The sequence below is a fragment of the Aquarana catesbeiana genome, linkage group LG03 (genome assembly GCF_042186555.1).
Source record: "Aquarana catesbeiana isolate 2022-GZ linkage group LG03, ASM4218655v1, whole genome shotgun sequence".
Classification (NCBI taxonomy): Eukaryota; Metazoa; Chordata; class Amphibia; order Anura; family Ranidae; genus Aquarana; species Aquarana catesbeiana.
Genome location: NC_133326.1, coordinates 124,062,509 through 124,086,532, shown reverse-complemented (window position 1 = coordinate 124,086,532; position 24,024 = coordinate 124,062,509). Strand labels below are relative to the sequence as shown.

The 24,024-nt window shown below is 42.3% G+C and overlaps 1 protein-coding gene across 12 annotated transcripts in view; it reads left to right on the top strand.

Annotated features, from left to right (window-relative positions):
• HERC1 (HECT and RLD domain containing E3 ubiquitin protein ligase family member 1) overlaps positions 1-24,024 on the top strand; it is a 253,741-nt gene that overhangs the window by 168,441 nt on the left and 61,276 nt on the right. For 11 of the 12 annotated variants that reach the window (XM_073619149.1, XM_073619158.1, XM_073619159.1 and 8 more), the window contains 14 exons: positions 1,322-1,482; positions 3,726-3,842; positions 4,181-4,391; positions 5,373-5,497; positions 6,959-7,179; positions 8,429-8,697; positions 10,603-10,655; positions 11,652-11,852; positions 12,026-12,200; positions 12,529-12,802; positions 20,268-20,481; positions 20,665-20,870; positions 21,971-22,098; positions 23,798-23,910. In XM_073619149.1, coding sequence (XP_073475250.1) covers positions 1,322-1,482; positions 3,726-3,842; positions 4,181-4,391; positions 5,373-5,497; positions 6,959-7,179; positions 8,429-8,697; positions 10,603-10,655; positions 11,652-11,852; positions 12,026-12,200; positions 12,529-12,802; positions 20,268-20,481; positions 20,665-20,870; positions 21,971-22,098; positions 23,798-23,910 — 2,468 coding nt within the window. The remainder of the gene's footprint in view (positions 1-1,321; positions 1,483-3,725; positions 3,843-4,180; positions 4,392-5,372; positions 5,498-6,958; positions 7,180-8,428; positions 8,698-10,602; positions 10,656-11,651; positions 11,853-12,025; positions 12,201-12,528; positions 12,803-20,267; positions 20,482-20,664; positions 20,871-21,970; positions 22,099-23,797; positions 23,911-24,024) is intronic. The other variant, XM_073619157.1, reaches the window with a different exon arrangement.

The window sequence follows — 24,024 nt, the reverse complement described above, 5'->3', positions numbered from 1 at the left end:
ACTGTGACCAATATATTGCAGTCAGAAAAGCATAGTCTCTAGATTGTAGCCATACTTGTGTTTAACATATTATTAATATTCAATACTCTTGGATGTTCTTGTGAAGCATTTTGTATGATACCTGTGCATCTGCTAACTAAGTAGACATTTTCCTAAGACCACAGGGAGACAAAGCGGCGCTCATCTGAGTGCAGTAAGTTAATGGATACAGGTTTAATAAAGGTTAAAAATGGGAACTCACAAAAGTGGAGTTCAAGCATAACACAATTGGCTTGTCTTTGCTATCCTGTGTCCGGACTGCTGGTGGTGTGCGGTATACTGCCAAGGACTCGCCTGCTCTGGGGACCTCTTAAAAAACCTTATGCCTTTAGAACCACTTTAAAGCAGAACAATACTCACCTTTGATACACCCAACCGCTGACACCTTCAGGCGGCCGCTTTCAGATCGTAATCGCTACATGCTGTCATTGGCCGGGTGGGGATGATGTCACCCCCGCGCATGCACAGGAGCTCAGTCAGATTCAGCATTGCCAAATTTGTACAGTGAGCTGCCCGTGCGTGACTCGCTATACAAGGGCGGACAGGGAGGTAAGTAACTTTAATGCAGAAGAGACCAAGCATGTTTCTTTTGCATTAAAATTCCTGCCTGTCCAACCATTTTAAAATTCAGGACTAAAGTTCCACTTTAAGGTAGGTAATGACTAAGGAAATTGTAAATCCTTGCTTATCTAGGGAAGAATTTGACATCTGCAGAATAATGTCTGTGTCACCTTTGTAAAGGCTGAAGAGTAAAGAGATTAATTTATATAATAGTTCCTTTTCTATATAATCATTAAGGCCTCATGTACACTGCTGCTGCTAAACGGATGTTTAGGAGCAGTTGGGCATTTTTTTCAACTGCTCCTGAACTCTCCTCTGTTATGTTATCAGTACATGTACACAGGTTTTCTAGTCCTTTCTAGGCAGTTGAGTTTAGAGGCCTTTTTTGGAAAGCAAAAAAATGGGTTCAGAAGCTGAGTTTAGAAGCATTTCAAGAGCTAAACGCAGTAACCCGTGTTTCGTTTACAGGCGTTTTTCATTTTTGGCTATTTTGGAAGAAATTTTTTTTTTTACATTTTTTTAAAACGCTTCTAAACGCAAACGTGGCTAAACGCGGCATGTAAACGCAACAAAACGGACATTTTAAACGTGGGTTGCTATCTGTCAAGTTAAATCGAGCCCCGCAGTCTGTGTTGGGGGATTATTTCTTCTTATGTATATCTTGCTGAAAGTGAAGTCATCAATTTAACAATTTTAATTATTGTTATACTTGTTTCTATAGGCAAATGTTTTCAAGCTACCCTACTACTACTGTTCTGCCCACCCGTCGTGCACAGACTCCACCAATCACATCGCTTCCCACATCACCCACAGATGAAGTAGGAAGAAGACAGAGCCTCACATCTCCAGACTCTCAGCCATCGAGGCACACCAACCGTACAGGTTATATACTATTTGCCATATTTGAGATAGCGTAGCTGGTGGGTTTTTGGTCATGGCATGTTGATTTTCATATTTTCTGCATTGTAAGACTTCTTTCCCTCAGAAGAAAGACAGATTCTTCATTAATCATTGCACTTGTTTTTCTACAACACTTACATGCCCTCGGAGCACTTCAGTTCAGTTCATCTAAAACCAAAACTTTATAACTAGATTGTTTCTATTTTGATTTCAATGTCCCCTCTAGAATCTTGAAGAGTCCTTGTGTGAGGGGAAATCTCTTGTTCTGGTGACAATGCAGAATTCTTGAAGTAGAAAATGTTGCCAAAGGGACCCTTGTTCCCATGATGGCTGTCTAAGACCCGTTCCACACGGGACAAGCTCCACTGGGAGTCTGCTTGCTCAGCGGGGAATCTGTCCGCTGATCCCCACTGATCAGGCGAATGGCTGGTCTGTGTCTGCTCTGCTTATGCTTTATCTCCGCTCTGCTTTATCACCAGTGGCGGCCAGTCCTTTAGGGGCGCCGCCCCCTCTCTCCTCTCCACCCCCTATATGCAGTGGATAGATTGCATCTATCTGCGGCTGCCCCCTATTTGTGTGTCCAGCCCCTTTCGGGGGACCGGGCACATGAATTACAGCGGCCAGAGTTGTTTGTTTTTTTTTTTTTTTTTTTTTTAAGCATCCAGTTAGAGACATAGGCTCTAAAAAGGCTTCAAAATAGCATGGGCTCGGGTCACAGAGCATGCGTCCTGAGCCCACCCAGGTGTGTTGCAACAGCGAATGAACATTCGCTGTTGGAACACTGATCCTCCTCCTGGCCAATCGGAAAGTGGGTCTGGTACCTGTCGCCCAATTGGCGTACAGGCGATCCTATTGGATACCTTGCAAGGAGGAGAGAAGAGACGCGTCTCTGAAAGGAAATAGAGACGCTCCCAGCATGTAATTCATATGGCTAAAACAGCGCTTAAAATATTTTAAAAAACACCCAAAGGTGATAAATCCCCTATGAAGGGTGAGTCCATAAAATGGCGTTATTCTTAAAGAGTGTTCATATAGGGCAGGGATATGCAATTAGCGGACCTCCAGCTGTTGCAAAACTACAACTCCCATCATGCTGCTGAGTGTCATACTTGTGGCTGTCAGAGTCTTGCTATGCATCATGGGACTTGTAGTTCTGCAACAGCTGGAGGTCTGCTAATTGCATATCCCTGATATAGGGTCTTGTCGGATGGATGTTAAAACACCTTCACCGCACCACGTAATTCCGCTCCCCTCAGACTTAACACTCACCAGAACGATATGAAATGAATGCTTTGGTATATGTATGGATCTTTGGTGTGCAGGGGTGCCACTTCATCAAAACCCTCATCAATACGCTTATAGGGTTAATTCATCCCTTTTGATAGGTCTGGTCATTTAAACAGGGTTTCCACTTGTTGGCTCATTAGCTCATAACATAGGGGAAAAAAAACAATCCTCATAGCGTGAACCTGTTTAAAAGTTTTCCCGCCAAAGGATTCCCTCTTTAAAATTTGCACTTACAGATTTCCTTGTTTTGTTTCTTAGTGAGTGAAACACGGGGTGGTGTCCCGTACATTAGGGGCGCACTGCACCGCCCCCTGTTCCACATACAGGGTGCTGGACCATGAATTCCAATGGGGGGGGGGTGTGTTGTGTTTTTTTTGTGTTTTTTTTTTTTTTTTTGAAGCACGTGATAAGAGCCAGAGGCGCTCGGGGCGCAGAGCACTGCGCTCCTAACCCACCCCCCCCCCACCCCCCATGTTGTTTGACAATAGTGAATGAATATTCGCTATTGCCACACTGATCCTCCACCCGGCCAATCAAGAAAGCGGGTCTTGACACCGTCACCCGATTGGCTGAAAGGACAGGCGATCCTATTGGACGCCTAGGAGGAGGGAGAAGGCGCACAAAGGAAGCCGCCATGATGCAGAAGAGGACACAGGAGCTGCTGCCCCCTGGACCTGGAGCGCTGCCCGCCCGCAAACCTATGGGGTAAGTACCGACCGACCTAGAGCGGGGTAGGGGGTTTTTCTGGCGCCCCCCCTAAAAACAAAAGACAACTTTATTCAGGTATAGCTGTAAGTAAATTAATCATTCCAACTACTCATGTATAATTAATAATTTTTTCCAAAAGATATAGTATGCTTATAATTTAACATTTTTAATTTCTGTTTTGTAGTTTTTCTTTTTTGATTATTTTATTTTTTTAATGTTTGTCACCACAGCTTTGTCAGACCCCAGCAGCCGCCTATCCACTTCCCCTCCCCCTCCTGCTGTGGTTGTGCCTCTTCTAGAAATGGGATTCTCCATCAGACAGATCAAAAAAGCCATGGAAGCTACTGGTAATTGTTCTTTCTGCCTTGAATCTCTTACCCACTGCAGACCACACTTTGCCTTCAAGATCTGATTAGAAAACCACCGCAAAGGACACACAGAGGTTACTTTTAAAATGTTTGTGTTATAGCATACTTGAAGGCTATCAGTATATCAAAATTACTGTTAAAAACATAAGGGACATAAAATGTTCTAAATGTAATTGGATGTTTTTTCGAAGACAGACATATATTTACAATATTGAACCCTGTTCTTAGTTACAATGTGGGTTGCTGACTCTGCTTGTTAATACAGGTATTGGGCTGTCATTTTTTGATTGTGTTCTCTGCACATGGTTACCTTCTAGGTGCAAGAGAGGCTGACCCGCAGAACATCACTGTACTGGCCATGTGGATGATAGAACATCCAGATGATGAAGAGAGATATTCGGGGAGGCCCAATGAGCAGTGCCAAGGAGATGCTGTTTCGGGAGCTGGGGGTAAATCCAACGATGTGGTTTTCACAGGAGACATTTCCTCCACTGACAACCCAGAGCTGGAAGAGTGCTTTTGTGAGAGGTATGTACAGGATATTTAATGAGCCAAGGCAGAGAAAGTTTCTGGTTGATAAATAAATCTGCTCTGTTTAATGCTTTCCGAATAAAGACAAATCTCATACTCTTTTATTGTACACTTTTATGTTTACTAGCTGGACCATAGGTGTAACTAAAGACTTGAAGGCCCCAATGCATGTTTTGGACTTTCTACACTTTGCATTTTACTGCCACTCTGCAGTGTTTAAGTACCTACAGCAGTTAAAACAACAGTTCTCTGCACTCAGTTGTGTGGTATGTCTAATGCATGAGCTTCCATGTCTGTGCATTCTTCACAGCTGTAAGTTTAAAGAGAACACGTAAAGATAGGATTATGGAAGATGCTGTTGCTAATGTGTTATGGAAGGTACAAGCACTGGGGCCTATTTTTGGTGGTACTACCTGGTGAGTCACTGACCTGGAACAAGTATGCAAGATAGGATTTTAGAATTTTCAGATTTCATTAGCTTAATGCTTGTTTGTCTTTGACCCAGTAGGAAGTAAAACAAGGTTAGGATGACCGCCCTAGAAAGTAAATATGGAAAACAAGTCAGCATTGTCCCTTCCTATACCTCTGTGCTCAAAGATTCATTTTAACCACTATAGATAGTCTACTCCTTCTATAAAGGAATTAAGTGTTGTGTTGTCACAGCTGTGAGTGCAGCCTCTACCCCACTTATTAGATTGGGTCAGTGCAGAATCCTATTTGCTATAGATTCTAAGCACAGATGGAAAGGATCCCCAACTTGTGGGGTGAAATAGAAATGGTTGCACAGGTGGTGCATGTCTACAACTACATAATTTATTCTGGTTGCCTTAACTCATTGGAAACAATTTGTACATGGCCGATTTACTAGTAAAACATGTCTAAAACAAGTTCCCTTTGTTGTTAATCAACATGTGAATTCAGATCTTTAGATATAATAAGAGTTCAGGCATTTATAATATCATTAACTTCCATTTGCAGCCCAGACAGCATGGAACAGGCAGAAAATGCAGGAGCCAGCAGTGGAAATCAGACTAGAGGGAGGTCTACAGTTACTAAAAGACAGAAGTTTGATCTGGCAGCAAGGACACTGTTGGCAAGGGCAGGTAAGTTATTTGCTAGTATTTATTTATTTATTAGAGGTATTTGTATAGCACTGACAATGTATGCAGCACTTTACAGTAAGCATTCACATCAGTCCCTGCCCTCAAGGAGCTTACAATCTAAGGTCCTTAACTTACATTTGTAATTTTGTATACATACTAGGGCCAATTTAGACAGGAATCAATTAACCAACAGGCGTGTCTTTGGAGTGTGTGAGGAAATCCACTCGGGCACAGGGAGAACATGCAGACTCCAGGCAGGTAGTGTTATGGTTTGGATGCTGGCAGGCAGAAGTGCTGACCACTAAGCGACTGTGCTATATGCCTTACCAATAGGAGGGTGAACAGAATAACTTTTAGATTGTAAGCTCTAACGAACAGGGCCTTCTGATTCCTCCTGTATTGAATTGCATTGTAACTGTACTGTCTGCCCTCATGTTGTAAAGCACTGTGCAAACTATGCGCTATATAAATCCAGTATAATAAATACAGTAACTCTCTGCATGAGTGCTAATGCTTTCTCCTGGTTATTTGAAGTAGCAGCAGTAATGTGGAAGTGCAAGCAAATCATTTTGTCAATGGACAAGGTATTTTGTTTGTAATAAATCAGTTCACAAAGCTCACTACACAAGTTAAAATATTGCTAACTTAAAGTGATTGTAAAGGCCGAAGGTTTTTTTTTTTTATCTTAATGCATTCTATGTAATAAGATAAAAAGCCTTCTGTGTACATCAGCCCCCTAATACTTACCTGAGCCCCATCTAGATCCAGCAATGTTGTAGGAGTGTCTTGGCTGCCTGGGACTCCCCTCCTCATTGGCTGAGACAGCAGTGTGGTGCCATTGGCTCCCGCTGCTGTCAATCAAAGTCAGTCAGCCAATGAGAGAAAGGGGGCCGGGCCGCAGCTCTGTGTTTGAATGGACACAGGGAGCTGGAGCTCGGTTCGGGTGCCCCCATAGCAAGCTGCTTGCTGTGGGGGCAGTCAACGGGAGGGAGGAGCCAGGAGCACTGAAGAAGGACCCGAAAAGAGGAGGCTCCAGGCTGCTCTGTGCAAATCCACTGCAACAGAGCAGGTAAGTATAGACATGTTTGTTATTTTTAACTGAAAAAAAGGAGACTTTAGTTTCACCTTAAGGTTGCTGATTACTTCAATTAGGTGTCTAAGGAGGACAGAAACAGGAGCCCTATGAGATAAACATTTATGAGAAAATAAGGCTTATGGCAGTAAGATGCCCGTGTCTAAACCTAATCAATATTTATGTGATTTTAAAATAGGGCAGCCATTGCCCTATGATGTGATTGGAGATGATCAAGGTTTATAAACTTATCTATCTTAAACTATCTCCAATTAAAGGAGGTGGGTGGATAAAGTATAGTTTGCAGTTCTGCATATCCTATCTTTCTGAGACTTTTATAATCCTAAACTCTAACTTCCTCCTTCTTTTTGCAACTTTTTTCTGGTCAGCTGGTTTGTACCGCACTGTCCAAGCTCATCGCAACCAAGGTCGAAGAGATGGTGTGTCCCTGCAGCAGGAGCCTGGAGCCTTGTATGACCTAAATTTGGATGAGGAGCTTGAGATCGACCTTGATGATGAAGCCATGGAGGCAATGTTCGGACAGGAGTTAGCCAGCGATAATGATATTCTGGGAATGTGGATCCCAGAGGTACTGGACTGGCCAACATGGGTGTGTGACAGCAGCTGGAGCTGCTTCCATCTCTGCTCTAATCCCTCACCCCTCGCTTTACTCCCCAACATGAGATGAAGAGCATCGATGCATGCAGCTTCCAGCTAGAGAATTTAAATGCTATTTCTAAGCCTGATCTATATTAGTACAGTAAAACCTTGGATTGTGAGCATAATTCGTTCCGGAAACATGCTTGTAATCCAAAGCACTCGTATATCAAAGGAATTTCATTATGGAATTTCCCCATAAGAAATAATGGAAACTTCCACAACCATTTATTCCTAGTTCTTTCAGTTTATATTCCATTTAAAAATACTATAGCAATTTGATAGGTTGTGTAACCATAAAATGTCCATCCACAAATGGCAGCCTCCACAAGGAGATTAGAAGCAAAATCCAGCCGAAGCTACAGCGTATAAAAGAGAAGATAGGTGCCTCTAAGTGTAGTAATATGGGTACATTTAATGAAGGTACAACATTTAGCAACTCACATGGTTGATGATTAAAACAGACACATTTAAGTATGCAGGCATCCGGGGTAAAGCTGTCCACATAGACCGTCCTCCGCACCGCCAGCTCCCACCGCTGACCAGCAACACTACCCTGAAAGCGAGGCTTGAAGTGATTGTGGAGCGCAGCGTGGAAGGGATGATGTTGATGGCGCTGTGGAGGATGGTCTATGTGGACAGCTTTACCCCGGATTCCTACATACTTAGATTTGCCTGTTTTAATCATCAACCATGTGAGTTGCTAAATGTTGTACTTTCATTAAATGTAACCATATTGCTACACTTAGAGGCACCTCTCTACCCTTTTATACTCCATTGTGACATGACACTACTTGTATATCAAGACATCGCTTGTATATCAAGTCAAAATGTATTTAAAAATTTTGTTTGTCTTGCAAAACACTCTCAAACCAAGGTTTTACTGTACAAGCAATAATATGCATACTAATATTTATGGGCTTTAGTAATAAACAATGACCTTGGTTCCATGAACAGTAATGAAGATAAAATACTATACTAATATATACTATATAAGCATAGTAAAAAGCATTTCTCCTACTCTCAGCATGCCAGTTGACATAACCCTTTTCTTGTATGTATTGTTCGTATTGTGTATGTCATGCAAAATGCTGCTTAATCTCAAACCTAGTAATGTGCATGTTCTGCTGAACTATTCCCAACCTTATGTCTTGAGCTGTGGTTTACATGCTCACAATTGAAATTGTTTGTTTCCTTTACAGCATGTGTGTGAAACGGATGAAAGAGAGGAGGTAGTTATCTGTGAGCTATGTGAGGCAAGTGTGCTCAGTTTTAATCAACACATGAAGAGGTACCACCCAGGCTGTGGACATAGTGCCAACCGCCAGGGGTACCGCAGCAATGGCTCCTATGTTGATGGCTGGTTCGGTGGGGAGTGTGGCAGCGGGAATCCCTATTACCTGTTATGTGGCAGCTGCCGGGAGAAGTACCTAGGCCTGAAGAGCAAGCGCAAGACAACTGCTTCAGAAAAGTGAGTATCTAAACTGCCAGATTTCCCTTACATATTGTGCACTATACTGTCCTTAAAGGGGATCTTTGATCATTCGTTACACCTGATACAAATCGGTAGGTCTCATGTCACCATAACCAAATCACGTTAGAATTTTGAGTAAAAAAGTTCCTCTGTTTTTGGTCATAAATAAAAAAAAAAAAAATTCTTGTTGCCAGGCAGCTTAGATTATATAATTGCTAGCTACCACTCAATACTACAATAATTACTCTAACAAGATTTACATTAAACTGATCTCTTTCACTTACAAAAAAAAATAATGAATAGACCCTAGTTCCTCTTTAAAAAACAAAAAGAACATTGTATTAGGGAGCTAAGACAAAATAGTGGACACCTCCAGTGCAAAATGTTTTTAGTAGTAGTAATTGAAATAACTGCTGTCTTTTAGGGCCATATCACACTAGCAATACTGTGGCTGACAAGCTCTGCAGTGTTTCATCCAGTAAGGAGAGACACCATAGGAACAGTTGAGTGCTCACCTTAGCTGTTTTTTTGCTGATGGGATGACTAATGTAACATAGCCCTAATTTCTGAGTTGGTGGTATTTACTGTTACCTGGCTGTTTTAGATCCATATGTAAGATAGCATAGTTTTTTGAAGATTGAGGACTTAAAGGCTACATTCACCTTTAGGATATGGTAAAATGTTAATGTAACACCTGTATTTAGGGTGTAACATGTTCCTAAGCGCAATGACAGCATGCATGTGTTCCTGTCCCTGGCACAGGGATCTGTGAATAAATAAACTGCAAATCCTGTCTTCCACCGCTGCAGACAGGCTTGTAGTTATCAGTGGACCACGAATGTTTTAATTTTAATTGGTGTGCTCATAGTCAGTTGACACTTTTCCAGCTTAGTTACTGAATGTCTGTACAGAAGTGTGCAGCAGAGAGCTGAGGGAAGTGAATGCAGGAGTGATCGATCGTGGGTGCTATGCTTTGGAGGCTCCAATGGAAAAAATTATAAATACACGTTCTTTTTTTTTTTCCTTAAAAAAGATGTACAATTTATTTATTTTTTTCTTTAAGGTGAACTTCGCTTTTAATGTAGAATTCTATGTTTAAAATGGCCCAAACAAACAATTTCCATTAAATAACTATGTGTTCCAATAGCCGTATGGTGATAGGCTTTAATACTTACCTGTAGTATAGTATGTTACCAGACTGCAGACTGTTGAATCCAGACTTCACTCCCAGAGATATAGCCGTCACTGGAATCTTCAGCGTCCAATACTTCTGTGCGTGTTTCCCACAGATACATGTCTGTTCAATGCAGACGCTTATCAGCCTAACTCCTATCTCCAGGAACTATAGGCTCCCAGCCACAGAGAAAAACCATGGCTCATACAAAGCTGTGTGCTAAAGATGTTAAAGTTTGTGGTACCCCATAGACATCCCAGTCAATCAGAGTCCTGTCCTGCTCTAGCAATTCTGTTACCAGTGACAACACGCCAGCACAGGAATGCTAAATCTCAATTTGCTTTCTCCATGGCATTCTTCCCTTAGTGCCCAAGCCAGCTCAATTGCTGCTCCCTCTCTAGCGATTATGATTCTGTGGCAGTTTGGTCCTTGAGAAAGCAATTTTTATAAGAAAAAGTAGCTATTGCATTTTGGTGATTTAGGTGGCAGTGTGACATGGCCCAGTTATCACAGGATTGGAAGGCATTTTTCTGATGTCTATAGGAGACAATCTAACACTATCATATTGGATACATTTCCTACTAGGTATTCGGAAATAAACTTTTTAGCAACTTTTCTTTTGTGTGCTTTTACGCACTACAAGTACATTTGGTTAATACTCTTCTATGAAATATCACAGCAGAAGTGTAGTAGGGTAAGGTTTTTGATGGAAATACTTTATGCTTCAGGTACAAAGGACATGCCCCCGATTTGATTGGCAAGCAAGACAGCGTGTATGAAGGTAAATAAAAATTGGATATATATAAAACGTAAGCATCAGTAACTTGTCTTAAATTGGTTGTTAAGCCATTACAACATGCTTTATATTATCTTCTCTGTCTCTTAATGCAGTGTGCCCCTGTGTGTGTGATTTAAAAAAAAAACAAAAAAAAAACCTTATTTCTGAGCAGCGATCACGTGACCGGCTGGCTCTCTACATTCCCCGTCTGACAACTGCAGTTGATGGGGCCGAGATTCCCCCGATAACGTCAGTCCGAAGGAGAGAGCCGTCTGGTCACATGAGCGCTGATCCAGAAATAAGGTATACTGCATTTAAAAAAAAATTCACATGCACAGGGGCACATTGCATTAAGAGACAGCGCTGATAGTATATAAATGTACATGGTATTCCAGCAGCAGGAGGGGGGGTGGGCACTGTCACTCGCTGACAGGCAGGGAGAGGAGGACAGGAAGCAGCAAACAACAAAGAGGGAGTAACACTGCTCCAGGTGATGGTAATAACTTCTTTAATGATCAGGTGCAGGTCCAGTCCATGATCTGGGTAACTGATGCAGGAGACAAAACGATTGACCGCACTCCAAGAATAAGGAAAATTGCTTTATTGGTATAAAAACATCCAACGTGAAAAACCATTGAGGTTACATGAATTTCTTTGCGCTCCCTTCCTCATAGAGGAGGACAGGAAAGCTGCGGATGTCGGAGGCTTGTAAACCAACCATGGTGTCGGGGCTCAGCGGCTATGATGGTCAGTTTACAGAGGGGAGGGTAGAAACTGGCAGGATCAGCCAAGTATTTCAGAGGATACAGGGGGCCAGATTACACAGCACAAGCACTATATTGTTATTCATGCTTTAAAGGGACAGAATCCATTTTTTTTTTTTTTTTTTTTTTTTTTTTTTTTTTTAGGTTAACAAACGATTTAGGATCTATGTTGAATATAATGAAATGATTATATGCTTTTACTGTTGATTGTAACCTGTCATTAATCTAAATACAGAAGACTGGGACATGTTGGATGTTGATGAGGATGAGAAACTCACTGGAGAGGAAGAGTTTGAACTACTAGCTGGACCCCTTGGCCTCAATGACCGTAGGATTGTACCTGAACCAGTGCAGTTTCCAGACAGTGACCCACTGGGAGCTTCTGTAGCCATGGTAACAGCCACCAACAGCATGGAGGAAACACTAATGCAAATAGGTACCTTGGGATATGGGTTGAAATTGCCTTCTATTTTTCCAATGGGAAGCAGGCATAATTCTTGATGGATGCTGTCTGTGCTTTGGTGAAAATGTTAGTGTCCAAAAAAATGTAGGTGCTGGTGTCCTTCGCTTTTACTGTTGCCACTTATTTGTTTCTCATTTCCCTTCCAGGCTGCCAAGGAGCTTTGGAGAAGAGCTCATCAGGCCGGATAACACTAGGAGAGCAGGCAGCAGCTCTTGTAAACCCGCATGATCGCGTGATGGCATTGCGAAGGGTAATAGCTGCTGCCCAGGTCCTGCTGGCACGTACCATGGTGATGCGTGCCCTTTCACTGCTGTCTGTTAGGTGTGTTATTTTACTTTCCTGTGATTGGTACGTTGCTTGCATTGATAAATAAGTGAGGGTACATATAAGATGGGTGACACAGATTGGAATTATTTCTAGCAGTGAGGGGAGAGGAGATTTCTGGAGACATTTTGCTGTAATAGGCCTCAAAAGTTTCTTTAGTTTTCCATTGTGCATGCACACATTACCAATGAACCAAAATGACATGAATAGTTCTGAGTTAATTTTTCTGTAACAGCAGGCATTTCTTTATTGCACTTCCCACAAAGTAAGTTTCACCTGTGACGTCGGTCTGTATGAATACATCATGTTTTCATTTCTCCTCCAGTGGGTCCAGTTGCAGTCTTGCTGCAGGTCTGGAGTCTCTTGGCCTAACTGACATCCGCACTTTGGTGCGCCTCATGTGCTTGGCTGCTGCGGGTAGAGCTGGCCTTTCCACCAGTCCATCAAACACTTTGACTAGTTCTGCTGATCGCTCTCGTGGTCTACACACCAAGACCAGCAAACCCATCTCTTGCCTAGCATACTTGAGTACAGCTGTTGGCTGCCTGGCGTCCAGCACTCCTAGTGCAGCTCGACTCCTTGTTCAACTTTGTACCCAGGTCAGTTATTTTCTAATTTACCGTTATCTCCTACTAAGTTGTTTTGTGTTGACCTTTTATGTGTTGGTGCAAAGTTGAGACCAGTGCTGGACAAATAAATGCTGAATTCAAAAGCCAGTGAGCTAGGAGAATTGGGAACCCATGAAGATATAAATATAAGAGCAGCTGTTTCTGATGGTTTTTAACCACTTGATAACCAGCAACGTACCAGTACATTGCTGGGCTTCTTCAAGTAGTTATACCAGGATGATGCCTGCAGCTTCAGGTTTTTTAGGGAATCACTTTGACTCTGAAGAAGAGGGTTCTCCCTCAAAACACGTCCTAACACCACCTGGTCTTCAGGCAATACCAGCTCTCCACACCTGACCTGAGAGTAACTGCTCACATCAGCATGCACTGTGTTATGCCTCTATACTACATTTGTAAGTGAGTACAACCATTGCTGTTTTTGTTTGGAATATAATTTATGTTAGTAATGTGCTAGGTTGGTGCACCCTTCTTTTGCTATTGTCTTACAGTTCTAAAGGATACCCAATGTCCCAAGGAGGGCAGCAAGACAATTTGCTCAGAAAGAAGCTATCTGTGCTTTGCATCCTCAGGCCCACTACTTGAGCTCAGGAGAATTGCTTTGAGCTTCAGGCATCATCCCAATACCGTTTTTTAAGAGCCGACGGTTGGCTCTCTTGTAAAAGCAATCCTAGCGGCTAACTAGCTGCTGATTGCTTTTACAAGCAGCGGGAGGAGTTGTCCCCTCCCCACCTGCCACCTTCCGTGGCTTCGTTGGGCTGTCCAATCGACCAGCCAAACGATTCAGCCAACTGATTGTAGAGATGAACAAAGGCTGGAACTGCTTTGTTTGTCTCTGTTATAGGGAACTGGAAGCGAATGCCTTTCATCACTTCTGATTTACCTGGATGTAAACTGTGCTGTTTTTAAAAATGAGAAGCATTTGATCACACTGATCTTGGTGTGATCAAATGCTTTAAAGAGCAGATGGATCTTGGGTCTATAAAACTCTCCGTAAAAAGTACCTGTTGCATGCCTATTGCTGTCACAAGGGATGTTTGCATTCCTTGTGACAGCAGTAAAAGTGATCAAAAATAAATTCAAGCAACAGTAAAAATAAATAAATACATTTTTTAAAGTGCCCCCCATCCCCCCCATGCTCTCACAATGGTGAACATAAGCGTCAGGTACGCACGCACGGATCGTCCCTTGCGCGAGGTTTCACCGTGAACCTCAGATCATGGGTAGTAATTCTAGCACCAGACCACATGTGTAAATCTAAAGTGGTAGCCTCTAAAGGCTTTTAAAGGGTTACCAATGGATAGAAAAATATACATTGTTTGTTGCCATTGCATGGGTATGTGCAATTTTAAAGCGTGACATGTTTGGTATCTATTTACTCGGCGTAACATCCTCTTTTATATTTTACCCAAAAATGTGGTTATGTATTGTGGGTTATTTTTGCATTAAATTTTTAAAAAGTGTATTTTTTCCAAAATAATTGCGTTTGAAAAACTGCTGTGCAAATACCGTGTCACATAAATTACAACACCTGCCAATTTATTCTCTTGGGCCTCTGCTTTAAAGAAATATATAATGTTTGGGGGTAACAATAAATTTTCTAGCAAAAAATACTGATTGTTGCATATGAGCAAGAGGTGCCAGAAAAGGCCTGGAGCTAAAGTGGTTAAATTAGTAGATTCTGTGGCTCTAATCCTAAATCTGTACTCTGTACTTCTGTTTTGCATTCTTGTTCCATGTCAGGGACTTACTACATGGTGAAGGAAGGTTCAGAATTACAGAGCATGCCTTTAAAAACCTTCATGATCCTTCCACTTGGAGACCCTTTTAGGGCAAACTGAACATACATGTTATTACCAAATGTATTGGGACGCCTGCCTTTACACACACATGATCTTTAATGGCATCCCAGTCTTAGTCCATAGGGTTCAATATTGAGTTGGCCCAACCTTTGCAGCTATAATAGCTTCAACTCTTCTGGGAAGGCTGTCCACAAGGTTTAGGAGTGTGTCTATCTTCCGGTAGCTCACCCACCCAGAATAGTGTTCTTGTCCTCCTGTGTTCCCCGCAACGAGAGTCCACCCTGGGTATGTGTCAGTCTTGGATGGTGTTAAAAACATACTCCTTGTCTTAATACTGGCATGCCATACCCCCCCACCCCGTACTGCTCGTTCGTGATAAACAAAGGTTTTGTTTTTATCTCCCAGTTTCCTATGGTCTCAGTGGTGTGAATGGGGGACTTTAATATGGTCCTAGCCCCAGCATTAGAACGCATGAACATTCCTGATGCTTCTGCATTCTTTGACTCCCTTAAGGTTTAGTCGTATGATGTCAGACTTTCAGACTTTGCCCTAGTAGACACATAGAGATACAAACACCCCTCCCACAGAGTGTACTATTGATTCTCAGCTACCCATAACACCATGTCCCGTATGGAATTTATTTATTTTTCTCTCCACAAACCTGCCTAAACTGACAGAAGTGGGTTTTGCAACAGCCCTATCGGACCAGCAGGACATACCTAGTGAACTTCAATTCTACTTCAATTCAAACCAAGGGACATCCACTATTGGGATGGTCTGGGAATCATTCAAACTTCACGTACGTGCTCTTCTATCTAATCGCATAAATAGGCATAAGGCCAACTCTAAGCTAGCACTCCAACAAGCGGCCACTCATTTACAAACACTAGAGCAAATGTTTATGGAGGACCCCTCCATACAGAACAGTACCAATCTTAAATCACACACTCGTATAGTAACACAATTGCATACGGAAAAATCTAATCACCTATTTTTCAGCAGACAGGGAATATTTGAACATGGTGAAAAGTCTGGGAAACTCCTTGCATATCTAGCGCACCTAGATTCCATGCCCCCCATGGTAGTCCCTCTCAAGGATCTGGATGGAACGCTTATTACCACACCACAACAGTTTGCCACTGCATTTCAACAGTATTATACTACACTATATGCCTCACAAGTGACACAAACTCCAGAAGAAACCAAGAAATATTTACAGAAAATACAATTCCTCCGCCTTGGTGAGGAACAAGTTGCCCTCCTTGAAGCCCTTGTCACAGTTAGTTGATATAACCACTGCAATGTTACAACTGGCCTCTTCTAAAGCCCCGGGATCGGATGGTCTCCCACTTGAATTTTTTACGCCACCTACTCCAAAGCCCTTACAGCTAAACTGCAGCTAAACTTATACCGCTCCATTTTTTACACTGCCACTCTACCATGCTCCACATGCATGAAGCCAAAATCATAGTCATTCATAAACCAGGTAAAGACCCCCAATACCCTTTCTCCTATCGAACAATATCATTATTGCAAGTAGACATTAAAATCTTGGCCATAGTCCTTGCCTCTCGATGAAACAGTGTAATTCTATCCCTGATTCACCCTGATCAAACCGGCTTTATGCCCAGGAAAAACACCGCTATGAACCTCAGACGTCTGCTCATTAATATGCAAACAATTCACGATGAACCAGAGTAGTGGTGGCACTAGCTGCCGCCAAGGCATTCAATTCCGTAGAGTGGGGTTTCCTATGGGAGTGCCGTAGGTTCTTTGGCTTCGGCCCCAATTTTATCAAGTTGGTCCAACGCCTATATCAGACCCCACGGGCATCGATATCGGTTAACGGCTAGTTGTCTGACACGTTTTCCCTGGGAAGAGGTACCTGCCAGGGATGTCCCCTTCTCTATGCATTACCGGTTAAGCCATTAGCCATATCTCTGCGAGCCAACCCCAAGTATCCGAGGTTTACAGACTGGTAATGTAACTGAAAAACTTGGCGTATACGTTGACGATATCTCATACCTGGCTGATTCAGGTCCATCTCTTATAGAGGCTCTCCGAACAATAGAATGCATAGGACAACACTCAGGTTTGCGAATAAACGGGTTCAAATTGCCAATCACTCCCCCTTGATCATCCCCCCCATAGGTGTGTGCATCCTATTGCATTAGGGTGTGCACCCCAAAGCTCAAATACATATGCATGTGTATATGTACTGATGGTGTCAGTAGGGCAGTGGACAGTGTCAGTAGTTGTATTTTTATTCTTTTAAAATTATTTTATTTTGTAACATTTTTTTTTGGATGAAATATCAGTGGTCTAAACCGGGGGGAATATGCACCACACAAGGCGATTAGGGTGTGCCCAGGCACACCTGGCACTCCCTGTGCGCACGCCTATGTCTCCCCCCCCTCACCAATCCCCCTTTACCGCTAACCAGAGTATCTATTATTATTAAATAATTAGGAATCATGGTTACTAGAACTTTGTACCACTTAATATAGAACCCTTTCATACCTTGATAAAAGGCTAGACTCCCACTGGGTGTGATGGGACGTATTAAGATAATCAAAATGATCCTACTATCTAAAGTGCTATATATGCTATGGCACGCCTCACTTTTTTTGCCATTGAAATTCTTCAAAAACTCTAGAATCTATAATGAACACCTTTTGTGTGGGGCCCCAGTAGACATAAACTCTCCTGGCCCACTTTGAAGAATCCTATCACTCTGTGGTGCAGCCTTACCTGACTTCCGCGATTACTATTTGGCCTCTCAAACATCCCGCTTTTATTATTTAGACAAAACAGATCTCTTACGCTACCAATCCCTAATATGTCAGAAACCTACTCACCCAGCGCATACTCCACTCCAGGTTATCATGTGAGAAACACCTCATCCCAGTCATGTCTGATGCAAACATGATATGTCTTCTCATCATCGGAGGGGATCATATCATCTAAAATGCAGATACCACCCTTTCACTCACACACTCCTCTTTGGTTCAATAATAGTTTACCTGAACTACTAACAATCCCAGGCCCCAGTCTATGGGCAAACCATGGTGTAGTAATACCTACATCAAGTTATGACCTCTACTGGACTTAAAACATTTCAACGGCTAAAAGAGGAGTTCTCGCTCCCTAATCAGTTATTGTTCAGGTACTTCCAACTCAGGCACGCACTACAAACCCAATTTCATGATGGACACCCTTCTTTGACTACCCCTATTGGATATTATATTGGGCACGGAATCTACTAAATTGATTTCCTCACTATATACAATGATACGCCTTATGTCACAACATTTGCTTATGGGGTTAAAACAAAATGGCAAACGGACCTTGATGATGATTGGGATGAAATACTAGAAACTGTTAAACTAGTCTCTCCTAGAATACCCGACCGATTGACACAACTATACATTATACATCAGGTGTACCTCACCCCCCCATAGAATTGCCCGATTTCAATTGACTCGCAACCCACTATGTCTATTGTGCGAGTCTGCTCCCGGTACTTTTTTTCACCTGCCATGGGCTTGTCCGGTAATAGACGTTTTGGCTTCATGTGGTTCAATTTTTACATGATGACATGGGCTCTCATGTTACTCTAGACCCCAAACTATGCTTATTAGGCCTTGTATCGGATGAAGAATTAGACGAATCCCTGGGAGTATTTGTGAGAGAAACGTTCTATATGGCCAGAAAGACAATAGCTAAGATCTGGATGCAAGACACGCCTCCAACCTTTAAAGCTTGGCTGAAAGCGCACATAAAAAATTAATCTACGAGCATAGAGATTGTCCTCATAAATACTTAAAAAATTTGGGATAGATGGTTTTCCCATGTTGGACCCTGTATGGATTAAAAGTCAACTGCCCAGACCCTTGATATTACTGTTGGTCACGATACAATTATACTTTAACAAATAGCAAGTACTCCGTCTGATACTATACTAAGTTATGCTTATTAACATCATCTTTACGACTGTTTTAGCTGACCTTGTCTAGTTGCATTGGTATTATGCTTTGTAATTCATATATTTGTTTCTCCTGTCCCCCCCCCCCCCCCCGGTTCATAGGTTTAAACACTCCCTATTCTCTATGATTTGTACATTTGATATCTGTATTGTAAATCTTTTGGATCAAATGTACCTCCTTCGTTTTTTAACTTCTTTTGAATAAAGAAGTTTTTTGACAAAAAAAAAAAAAAAGCATATCCCTTGTGACAGTGTTCAGGCCTCACAGTTGGCTGCTCAGCCCCAAGCACTGTCACATATGGGAGGTTACTGTACATGCTCCCCCTTATAGCTAGAAGCACCACACTGTTAAAGTGATAGAGCGAGAGCTCCATTAAGGGAGATTTACTAAAACTGGTGCGCATAGAATTTGGTTCAGCTGTGCATAGTAACCAATCAGCTTCTAACTTCAGCTTGTTCAATTAAGGTTTGACAATAAGGCTGGGTTCACACTTGTGCGATGTGGGAACCAGCGCGATTCTAGTGTGGGTTTCCGCATCGCATGTCACTCCACACTGCCCTCTGCATACCGCTGCGGGTGTCAATGTAAAGTTAATGACACCCCCAGATCAATTTGCAGATCGCAGTGCGAACTGTGAAATGGTACAAGAATCCGATTCCAGTGCGGACCAAAAAAGGGTCCTGTACCATTTTGGTCTGAATGCGAAACAAATTCAGCCATACAAACTGTATGGCTTAATTTTCATTGCACAGAAATCGCATGTGATCTGCACAACAATGCGGTACGAATCACATGCAATGTCTGTGTTCACACCAGTGTGAACCCAGCCTAAAACCTAGAAACTGATTGGTTACTATGCACAGCTGCACAAGATTCTGTGTGCACCAGTTTTAGTAAATCTCCCCCATGGTCTCTTTGAGCAAGAACCATAGCCTAAAGCTGAGAACATAAGCTTCTTACCCAGATTAGGAAATTGTATTCATGTTTGCCTATGTGTTATTTTACACCACCTATTCTTAAAAGTACTTTCCTATAAGGTTTTTAGCACAGTTTGGAAGATATTTCTGAAAGAAGCAATGCGTGTCCTTAAAGAAGTTGTAAAGTCAGAAGGTTTTTTTTTTTTTATCTTAATGCATTCTATGTATTAAGATAAAAAGCCTTCTGTGTGCAGCAGCCTCCCTAATAATTACCTGAGCCCCCTCTCTGTCCAGTGATGTCCACGAGTGTCTCAGCCGTGCAAGACTCCCTCCTGATTGGCTGTGATACAGCAGTGGCACCATTGGCTACTGCTGCTGTCAATCAGTCAGTCAGCCAATCAGGAGAGGGGGTGTGACCGGGCCGCACCTCCGTGTCTGAATGGACACACAGAGCTGTTACTCAGCTCAGGTGCCCCCATAGCAAGCTGATTGCTGTGGGGGCACTGAACAGGAGGGAGGGGCCAGGAGCACTGAAGAGGGACCTGAGAAGAAGCGTATTTGGGTTGCTCTGTGCAAATCCACTGCCTAGAGCAGGTAAGTATAACATGGTGTTTTTTTTTTTTTTATTATTGAAAAATAAATTCGACTTTGCAGTCAATTTACCTTTGTCTGTTGTCTGTAAAACTTGAGTTTCTTTGTGTTACCTTTAAAGTCTTTTTGCTTTGTTCTACAGAATTTGATATCCGCAGCAACTGGTGTGAATTTAACAACGGTGGATGACCCAGTGCAAAGGAAATTCTTACCTAGTTTTTTGCGTGGAATTGCAGAAGAAAATAAACTTGTTACTTCACCCAACTTTGTGGTAACACAAGCACTGGTTGCACTTCTTGCAGACAAAGGAGCTAAACTGCGACCCAATTATGACAAAGCAGAAATGGAGAAGAGAGGTAAGAGGCAGGCTGTTCGATACTGTAGCATGGTAAAAAGTTTTTCAACACCACAAACATAAAATTTATGATTTTTTTTTTTTTTTCCTTGCCTAGATACATTACATGATATATTTTACATCAAATGTTGGTGGTCTTTTACACAGTACTTAATTTTATCTTTATTTCACCTTTCTACTTTAGGTCCTTTGGAACTGGCCAATGCTCTGGCTGCGTGTTGCCTTTCTTCCCGGCTGTCCTCTCAACACCGCCAATGGGCTGCGCAGCAGTTAGTACGTACACTTGCTGCTCATGATCGGGACAATCAAACTGCACCACAGACTCTTGCAGATATGGCTGGAGACTTGCGGAAATGTTCTTTCACCAAACTGGAGGCACATCAGAGCAGGGTGAATTTTAATTTTCTTCACCAAGATCAGTTACTAGGTGCTGTTTCTTTGGGCGATTGATTGGGAAGTATAGTGTAGATTTTTTTTAAGGATGTAACTTGACATTGTCATGGAAGAAATATGGGGGCTGCCGTTGCTGGTCTCCTTTTTAAATGCTTGTTGACAGTCTGCATCTGAATTGAGTACTTTTAATTTAGAGACTTGGAACAAGTATGCTGTAAACAAGCGTCAGAAAAGCTTCTGCATTTCATATCCCTATACCTGTTCTATGTCAGGGACTCAGACGGCATTGAAGCCAAAGCATTAGCACTGCATCCAAGAAGCTGACATTTTCAAAGGAGAGTGCAGTAATGGTGGTCTCCATTATTCTCTAATGAAAGTCTCTTTTAAGGGTATTATGAAGTGTATAGATTTTTTTTTCCCCGATTGTAAGTGTAACCAGTCCCCATAGTAATCAGCTTTCGATATTGCCTACTGGTGTCAATTTCCTAACATTACAAGAATGCTTTTCAAATCAAAATATCTGTGTGAAAAGCATCACGTGAAAAATTGCTGTTTGCTACAATCTAGTTCCAAGGCAGTAATGCCGTTCACAGTGCAACTGATTGGTTTCTTTTTCAATGCTACAGAGAAGTTATACAGCCTGGGAGTCTGATCATTTTTATTTGTTTGTTTATTTCAGGTACTTGTATAGCGCCATCAATTTACACAGCGCTTTACATATACATTCAACATTCTCACATATACATTCAACATTCTCATCAGCCCCTGCCCTCAAGGAGCTTACAACCTATGGTCTCTAACACACATTTGTACATACTAGGGCCAATTTAGACAGGGTCCAATTAACCTACCAGTCTTTAGAGTGTGGGAGGAAACCAGAGTACCCGGAGGAAGCCCACGCAGGCACAGGGAGAACATGCAAACTCCAGGCGACCCTTTTTGTTGCTAGGTGAAAGTGCTAACCACTACACCACTGTGCTGCCCAATATGGCAGCTTCCATCTAAATCTGCTAAAAGATATTTTTGTGCTATAACACAATTGCAATTTACAGTATAATTTTTATGTAGGCTTGAAAATTTTATGTAACTGTTTTCAGGTGATCACCTCTGTGTGGAGCAGTAAGAAAGTGTTACTAGCCACTAGTGGAAGTGATGGGACTGTCAGAGTGTGGAATGTGTCTAGAAACCAGTATTCCCTCCAGCAGACATGCGTTTTCCAAAAACCGTAAGTAGCTTCAGCAATGTTTTTTGTTCTGTTAAACATATGACTAAGAGATGAGTTTTTCAATTATAAAATATTACCAGGGTTGTATTTGTAACTATTCTCACAAATGGGAACTTAGATTTAGGTTATTGATTTTTTTATTTTATTTTTTTTAAATCCCGGAACACAATTTTGAACACCTGTTCCAGCAGTCACCAGATTGTATAGTATTGCCATTTGCTGGATAAATACAGCCTGTGATGGCTTCTTCCCGTGTTAAGGTAGGGATAGAGCAGCTGTTGGGACCAGCACCCTCTAGTTCTAATGCAACAGGAGGGAGCACTGTCCTGTTCTGGGACATGCGCAGTATGTGCTCCCTCCTGTCGCAGCTGGTGAGCTCATAGGCAACAGGAGCGAGTACACACTGCTGGCTCCAGCAGCTTTACTCCCTCCCTACAAATACCATGAGATGGAGCTCACAGGCTGCAGGGGATTTCAAGAAGTTTCTTTTAAATGCAGTTTTGGACTACATTCTTTAAACTTGATGGAAGCCCTGGCTGAAAGGTAGGTTTAGCGTGCTGTGCTGCTATATCCATACGGGACGGAATAATGTGCTGACACTTCACATGAGTTGCTGAAAGCTCATAAAAAACAGGATTTTATATCACTGTAGACATGAGTGATCATACAAAAACACTGGTGTATACTTCAGTTAGCAAAAAGGCTCAATATAAACTTAAAGGAGAAGCACAGCCAAAGCTTGGGGATCACAGGAGTACAGTTCGTTCTGCACTCCTGTGACCCATTTTCAGCAGACAGCTGGTTGAATTCCACTGTCAGCTGACGTGTCAGAGCCAGTCCAGGCTCGGGCAAGATCGACAATGTAGTCGGGATCCACCCCCATGTCTGGTCCAGCACCTGGCTCAGCCTCTGAGAGCCTAAGCCAGCCACTCCTGCCCCCTCCACAGCCCAGCACTCCAATGAGCTGATGCTGCATCCACCTAGGTAAGCCTAGGTAAGTATGATTCTAAAAAAAAAAAAACATACATCTTTTAGATAATAACACAACTTTTAGTTGTATACTTCAATTGGAAATGCAAATGGTGACCAACCTGTAGCCTGAGCTCCACATGCACCCCTTTCGTATATGAGGTGCGGCCCTCGGACTTCAGCAGTCTGTAGTGGGAACATTGATCTCTGCTAGCCTCATGTAACATGTTCCCACTTTTGTATTATCTTCTGCAGCATGTTGCCAAGCTTTGAAGCATGTACATAGTCTCTGACTATCATTTCCTCTGTTATGTATGAGAGGACTGCTAGACTACAGACCTGACACATATTGAAAATTATGTGCGGCCCTCTGGTGATATCAGACCCCCTATATCTCATAAGTTGATAACCACTGCCCTAGAAATTAGGCATTTTTGCGTTAAGTTCAAACCTTTACTGCAACCATGACAAATAGCATCTTATTTGTTACTGTGGGTAACCCCTCCATTTTCACAAAGCTTACAAGGTTGGAGTGAGTATACATTTACCATCAGTGATGTGGCAGGTGATAAAGTAGCAGGGGTTGGTAGACGAATGCACAATGCAGAAGCATTTTATTGCACATTTCTAGCAACATGCCATCCACATTTTTTATGGTCTGGAGTTGTATCCAGCTTTAAAAGCAATATATAGAAGAAATCTAAACAGGATTTTTTTTTCTCTTTATTAGAGAGGGAACCCCAGAGGAACCAGACCCATCCTTGTCTCCTGTGTGTTGGAGTGTTAGTGGGCGTTATCTGGCCGGAGCCCTGGAAAAGACGATCAACATCTGGCAAGTCAATGGTATCAGTTTAGCCATCCATCTTCTATATATCCATCTAATATTTTGTGTCTATTTATTAAACTGGAGGTTGATTCTGAAGGATATTCTCCTATGTTTTAGACTAGACATTTCCC